The sequence below is a fragment of the Trypanosoma cruzi genome, genomic scaffold (assembly GCF_000209065.1).
Source record: "Trypanosoma cruzi strain CL Brener 1047053516815 genomic scaffold, whole genome shotgun sequence".
Classification (NCBI taxonomy): Eukaryota; Euglenozoa; class Kinetoplastea; order Trypanosomatida; family Trypanosomatidae; genus Trypanosoma; species Trypanosoma cruzi.
The window spans coordinates 125,334-132,529 of NW_001849573.1; the positions used below are offsets into that span (position 1 = coordinate 125,334).

The 7,196-nt window shown below is 53.1% G+C and overlaps 2 protein-coding genes and 1 pseudogene across 2 annotated transcripts, besides 3 other annotated features; all 3 read right to left on the reverse strand.

Annotated features, from left to right (window-relative positions):
• Positions 1-7,196: a sequence feature (areas not merged during assembly with more than two copies in the genome that could not be assigned to a particular haplotype).
• Positions 485-1,459, reverse strand: Tc00.1047053508429.10 (uncharacterized protein; the record flags this gene model as incomplete). Its single annotated transcript, XM_799957.1, has 1 exon — positions 485-1,459. The coding sequence occupies one exon, from the start codon at positions 1,457-1,459 to the stop codon at positions 485-487; it is 975 nt and encodes a 324-aa protein (XP_805050.1).
• Positions 2,988-4,244, reverse strand: Tc00.1047053508429.20 (mucin-like glycoprotein, putative; the record flags this gene model as incomplete). Its single annotated transcript, XM_799958.1, has 1 exon — positions 2,988-4,244. One exon carries the CDS (start codon positions 4,242-4,244, stop codon positions 2,988-2,990), a length of 1,257 nt encoding a protein of 418 aa, XP_805051.1.
• Positions 4,160-4,205: a sequence feature (GA-rich).
• Positions 5,759-5,913: a sequence feature (A-rich).
• On the reverse strand, positions 6,138-7,196 carry Tc00.1047053508429.40 (annotated as a pseudogene).

The window sequence follows — 7,196 nt, forward strand, 5'->3', positions numbered from 1 at the left end:
CCGTTCATGCAGTCCGTGGGACGCACGGCAGCGGAGCCGGCACCGCGTGTGGGCAACAACAAAAAACAAACACACAAGAGAGGGAAACACTTCGCCCACTCCAGTGCACATCAACCGAACATTAAATAATAAAAAGAAAAAAGGGTACTTATTACTCCAGAGGAAAGAGCATCAAAAATAAAATTACAAGGAAGAAAAAAAGGTTTAAAAAGCGATCTGTAAATCATCAAAAAAGAAAAAAATAACAGTGGTATGAAAAGCGCAAAGTATGCGGCAAATATCCCCCGTGGGGAGTCACAATTCCACCCTCTTTCGCTCAAAAGACCACCACAACTCCACACGGTTCCAGCAGCAGCAGCGGCAACGCCCGAGACACGCACACACGCGCAGTGCGGTCGCCAGTTGAATCGCGTGGTATCAACTTCACGTCGTCAAATAGGGCGAGGCGGCCGTCTGGACTCACGCCGCTCCGGATCGTGCAACGTCACATTTCTTGATGCCGTTTTGTTTTTCCGGGGACGTTGTGACCATTCATTCCTCCCGCAATTTTCCCAGGAACGTGCTCCCCGCTGCCGTCAACGGCTTCACTCTTACGGGCATTCTTCGAGCCCACTGTCATCCTCAACGCGGTGGCGGGCGCAGCACTCGTCACGAATGCATTCGGATCCATTTCTATGTTCCGACTTGTGGCAACGCTAGGCTTCCTCTTGGGCGGTGTTGGAGCCATGTTTTCTTTCGGATCGTTTGCAATGCGAGGCTTTTTCCTAGACGTGTTGGTCGCCGTGTTGGATGCGGGAGCCGGATCGACGGTACGGGGTGCGTCAGCCGCCGCAGAACGTCGTGCACCCTCGTTCTGACGTGACGGCTCAGCACTGAATTGCGGCACAGTTGTATCACCAGATTTTGTGTCGTCCTTCCCTTCACGGGGTGGCGGCAACTGACAGATGCCCGTCCGGTCAGCATCGCCGCTCCGTGCAGGCGGATGGATGGTTCCATCGGGGGAAAATAGACGCCACAACAATTCATAAGGACCGGCGTATTTATGTGTCGTCACATTCATCGTGAAGGCAACGGTGGCCCCTTCCTCCTTCGTTGCACAGCTGGCAGCACGGTTGCTACATGTGTGCACCGCATTGGCCAAATGGCACACAGCACCCAGCTCACCATTCCTGCCATGCATGCGCACATCAAAGTCACTGAAATTATAATTCTCACACTGAGCCTCAGCACCGGCAGCGGAACACTTCTTCCACGCCCACACACACACATGCACGCGGTATCTCAGGCTGCCGTCACTCGGAGCACACGACACATCCACCGGCACAACCACCGCATCCGCATCACCAGAAACACGTCCAGGACACCCAGCAGCACACACACGGAAGTGCAGCAGAAGCAAAAGATCGCAACTGCCAGCATGCACTACAAAAGGTGCATTCAAATCCACTGCAATGTGCATCTTTTGTGAGTGTGTGGCTGTGTGTGCCTGGAGCAACACAAAGCAAAATATTAGAAAAAAGGGAGCGGAGTATGCGGAGAGACGCAAAAAAAAGCACAGCGGAGGTGCACGGCGGAAAAAACAACAACAAGACCGCTCAAACTCATGACTGCACTGCAGCCCAAGCAGCGGCAAACCAGACAAAATTTATTTGAAACAAAGCAAACGCTCCCCTTCATCCTATACAAACTCCACCACACAAAATAATTATATTAGAAAAGAAGTCGTCCATTACTGCTCCACACAATTTTGAAAACAAGGAAATTCGCCTGGCTGCCGTGTGGCCACACCAAACTGTCTGTATGTATTTTGCCCACAAAAGAAAATTAAAAAGATATTTAAATGTGTTTCAACCGTCCGACCCTCCGTGTGTCCGCACATCGTTTATATTTCACGGCGTCATCTGCGTGTTGCTGCTCCCCTCAGCCCTTTCATCGGCGCGTGAGGGCGGCCCGCAGCGCACAGTCACTCTTCTTGTGTGTGGGGGCGAGAGAAGCAAGAAAAAACCTGACGGCACTCGCGTCTCTCCATCGGGAGAGTGAGCGCAGCAAAAAAAAACGAAGCATCGGGGGAAAGAAATGCTCACAAGACCGGCCCCGAAAGAAATGCCGGCGCGTGAAATAAACACGCAAAGCACAAAAAATTCCTTTGGAGAGCGGCAGGGTGTGGCTGCGTGTGTGGCGCTGCGGGTGTCTGCCCGCCCTGGCCGCAAGCAAACAAAACAAGAGGGAAAGAAATGTGTGCTCCGCCCCACAGGCCCTCGTCGCACGCCCACACGTCACCGCCCTCCTCATGCGTGCAGCAGGCGAGGCGCACAGGGCCGTCGTCGTGAGCGTGTCGGTGGGTGTGCGAGTGGAGCCGTTGGGCGGAAACACACGGCACCCCTCACAGGAAGAGTGCAGCAGGAAACAATTAAGAAGTAGAAAAGAAAAACCGTCCATGGTGGTTGCCCCTAAAGCAACAAGCAAAAGAAGGGAAATGATTTGCAAGAAGAAAAAAGCAATACAATATAAAAAAGGCGGCAGGAAATTTAAAAAGAAAACAAAAGAAAGTTGGGAGTCCAGAAGAACTCCCGGGAGGCGGGAAAGAAGAAAAGAAACATTTCTCAGCAAAAGTTTTCACGTGTCCCCAAAACACAGGGGAATGGGTGTGGGCGTACATTGCCAGCACACAAATAAGCAATGAAGCATGAGAAAAGATTACATTCCTCCACCAGCCCACACAACAACCCTCACATTCCATGCGGCATCCGGCCTGCTCCTCCACTCCTCGTTTGCGCGGTCCGTGGGACGCACAGCAGCGAGGCCGGCACCGCGTGTGGGTGGCAGAAGCAAACAAGAGGGAACACGTCATTCACGACGGTGTACAGCAACCAGACAGTGGAAAACAGAACATAGCAAAAACACTTCCTAAATTGAGGTGCAGGATTTGCCCACAGGGCGTCAGGCAGAATAGACACACACATACAGGGGACGAGTCGCACCTTTCATCATTCTTGTGTGGCTGCTCCGCACCGCTGCTCAGCGGCAAATGCAAGGGCGGTCAGCAGCAGCAGCAGCAGTGGTGTTTGCACCCACGCAGTGGCGATGGCGCTGCTGTCCGACGTGCCGGGATCCCGCGCTCCGGTGGCGGCACTGTTGTTGGCTTCCCTCGTATGTGTCGGGTTGCCGGACTGTGAGGCAGCACCGGCCGTGGCTGCACCGGAGGCCCCACCATTGCCGCTGGCGGGAGTGGCTGAGGGTGTTTGCGCCGTCCCGGATGCATCCGTTCTGCCAACCCCTTCGCCTGTTGGCAGCTGCGAAGTGCTACCGGCTTGTGGGTCCGCTGGGGTTATCCCCTGCTCAATAGTCTGTGCCGATGATGAGGCCCCACTCGCAGCTGAACTCGAACTGCCTGCAGCCTGCCCCGCTGCGGGTGCCTCCATTGCTGTCACTTGTGCTGCCAAAGTTACTGCAGCGGTCTCTTGAGATTCACCGTCGACCTTCTCAGATGCCTCCTCAACAGTAGTTTTTAACGGACAGACGCCTGAGGTGCTACTAGTAGTGTCTTTAGGAGGATTAGAAGGCTTATTATATTCCAGCCACTTGTACACACCGCTTTCTTTGATCGTCGAATATTCCATCGTAAACGCGGTTGTATCCGAATTAGATGAAGCGCAGGATTCATTACATTTTGCAGCCGAGTACATCTGTTCGGCCGAAAGGCACAGTGACTCACTGACACGGGTGGAATCCTCAATTACCGTATCCAAAAGAATAACAACATCATCGCCACTGTCAGATGTATCCACAGTGTAGTATCCAGTGCTCTCCTTATCAACATTGTAGCTTCCAGTGTTCTCCTTATTAACATCGTAGTCATGAGCACCCTGTGCGAATGAACACTTAGTCCATTCTGTCTGGCCGGGGAAGCGCCATTGCAACGTCTTTTTACTGTCCGCACACGAGACCTCAACTGACACGTTCACGGCAGTCGCGCCAGAATATAAGTTTTCTGTTTTTATAATAGTTCCCGTCGCAGCCGCCACGCACACAGAAGCGCAGCAGCACAACAGCGCGAGGGACAACAGGGCGCACACCTCACGGCGCAGCGCAGTCGCCGTCATCGCAGTAGTCATCATCCTTCCTAGTGTTGCTGGGGTCAGTCCGCTGATCTGCACACGGAGTGGGGAAGTGAAAGACAGAACAAAAGGGAGAGGGAGAGGGAGGCGCAGCATGGACACACGCGCAAAGAGAGCACACAGCATGGCAAGAGGCAGCCACAGCCCACAGACTGCGAGGCCGCACACACACACACACACTGCCAGCAGTCACCCACCATGGACAAGAGGGAGAGATCCACAACCTCATCCTCCTCCACCTCATTCTCACAGCCAACGGATATGGCCACGTCCCCGCAGCCAGCACAAGGCGCCCACACCCACACCACCAGCCACACATCGAAGCGGATCCCCAACCATCCACGACGCGGCGACATGAATTTACACTGCCATCCCGCCCTCAACAGGATGCCGCGCCTCACTCCATGCGGTCACACGCGGTGCACCACACCCGCGGAAAAGGAGACTCGGGCTGCGCACTCCCTCTCTCCTCCCTGCTCTTCACGGCCACGGAAGAAGACAGCAGCCACACGTAGCTGCCAGCATGCACCACAAAGGAAGCATTCAAATCCACTGCAATGTGCATCTTTTGTGAGTGTGTGGCTGTGTGTGCCTGCAGAAACACAAGGCAAAATATTAGAAAAAAGAGAGCGGAGTATGCGGAGAGACGCAAAAAAAAGCACAGCGGAGGTGCACGGCGGAAAAAACAACAACAAGACCGCTCAAACTCATGACTGCACTGCAGCCCAAGCAGCGGCAAACCAGACAAAATTTATTTGAAACAAAGCAAACGCTCCCCTTCATCCTATACAAACTCCACCACACAAAATAATTATATTAGAAAAGAAGTCGTCCATTACTGCTCCACACAATTTTGAAAACAAGGAAATTCGCCTGGCTGCCGTGTGGCCCCACCAAACTGTCTGCATATATTTTGCCCAGAAAAGAAAATTAAAAAGATATTTAAATGTGTTTCAACCGTCCGACCCTCCGTGTGTCCGCACATCGTTTATATTTCACGGCGTCATCTGCGCGTTGCTGCTCCCCTCAGCCCTTTCATCGGCGCGTGAGGGCGGCCCGCAGCGCACAGTCACTCGTGTGTGTGGGGACTGAGAGAAGCACGCAGACATGACGGCAGTCGCGTCACTCCATCGGGAGAGTGAGCGCAGAAAAAGAAAAGAAATCATCGGAGGGGAGAGAAATGCTCACGAGGCCGACACCGAAGGGTGCGCCACCGCATGAAATAAACACGCAAAGCAAAACAAATCCTTAAAGAAAAACACGGCGGCAGGGTGTGGCTGTGTGTGTGGCGCTGCGGGTGTCTGCCCGCCCTGGCCGCAAGGAAACAAAACAAGAGGGAAAGAAATGTGTGCTCCGCCCCACAGGCCCTCGTCGCACGCCCACACGTCACGGCTCCCTCAGCGCGCCGTTCGTCGCGGCCCCTCCTCATGCGTGCAGCAGGCGAGGCGCACAGGGCCGTCGTCGTGAGCGTGTCGGTGGGTGTGCGAGTGGAGCAGTTGGGCGGAAGCACACGGCACCCCTCACAGGAAGAGTGCAGCAACAAACAATTAAAGAGGGAGGAGTAGAAAAGAAAAAAGCGTCCATAGTGACTGCCCCAAAAGCAAAAAGAAGAGATGGGGCAGTGAGAGATGAAAAAATTAAAAAACAAACAGAAAAAAGAAATGAAAAAAAATAAACAAAAACACTCGCAAAACCAGAAAAAACAAGAAAAACATATTTAAAATATTTTAAAGCAAACAGCAAAAAAAAATTAAAAACAATTAAAACAATCATAAGAGGACAAAAAACAGAAACAGTTACGGTGCTCCGCCCATGCAGCCAGGCAGGACGGCAGCGGTGCGTGTCGTGCAAAAGAGAGCACCAACGGGCCTGCGTGGGTGTGCATGCATATATACAATGGGCACATTATTGTGTGCGCCTCGTGGGGTGAGGCGAGGGCGAGAGTCCATGCAGGGGGACACACACAGAGAGAAGGACGAGTGTGTGTGCGGGCGGTGCACGGCTCTCTCTCCCTCACTCTCACGCGGCCACCACCGCAGCCGCAGCTGCACACGCAACAAGAAATAGCAAAAGTGGGGAGGTGGTGTGGGATGCATCCGTGTTTTGACTGTAGTTCTTCTCATTTGCTGAATTTGTCTTTGGCTGTTGAGTTGTTATCCCATGCGTCGTTTTGTTGGATACTTCCGAGAGTGCTCCTCCACTGCTTTGGGATTCTGTAATTTGGTCCCCTTATGATTTTTTTGTCTCGTTCGTTTGTGAATGGTCATTTTTCTGTTGTTCTTCCAAAGAGTCTTGAAGTTCATCTCCCGCGGCGTCGCGGCCAAGACTGTGACCCCCTGCTGAGGCAGAATTGTTTCCTTGCTTTTCAGTGTTGGATGACACCGTTGGCTGTCCTTCGGGCGAAGAGGTGTCCTGACTCCCCGTTTCTTTTTGTGCCAAAACTTCCTTTGAGGATGCAATCTGCTCATCGGATGAAACACTGACCGGGGCTGTTTTTTCATTGCCACCTTGACTTGAGGAAGTAACGAAAGAGCGAGAGTCCGGAGGTTCACTTCCACCACCAACAGAATGGCCAGCACCGGGAACAGCAGGAACAAGACCGGAAAAAGCAGGATCGGGACCAGCAGGACCATGACCGGGAATAGCAGGACCAAGACCATGGCCGGCAGGACCAAGACCGGGATCAGCAGGACCATGACCGGGAATAGCACCAGGAACATGATCGGGACCAGCAGGACCACGACCAGGAATAGCAGGACCAACACCGGAAACAGCAGGACTGGGAAAAGAAGCTCCAAGACCATGACCAGCAGCACGAAGACCGGGACCAGAAGGACCAGGACTGGGAACAGCAACACCAGGAATAGGAGCATCAGGACCACGAACAGAACCAGGGACAGGAATAGCAGGACCAGGAACAGGGCCCGGAACCGGAACAGCAGGACCAAGATCGGAAAAAGCAGGACCAAAACCCGTGGCTCCACTTAAAGGTAAATTAGTAACTCCTGGAGAAGGAACTTTTCCTTCACGAGCTTCGGCTTGCATAGCAGAGATAAACGATGCTGACAGCAAAAGCGG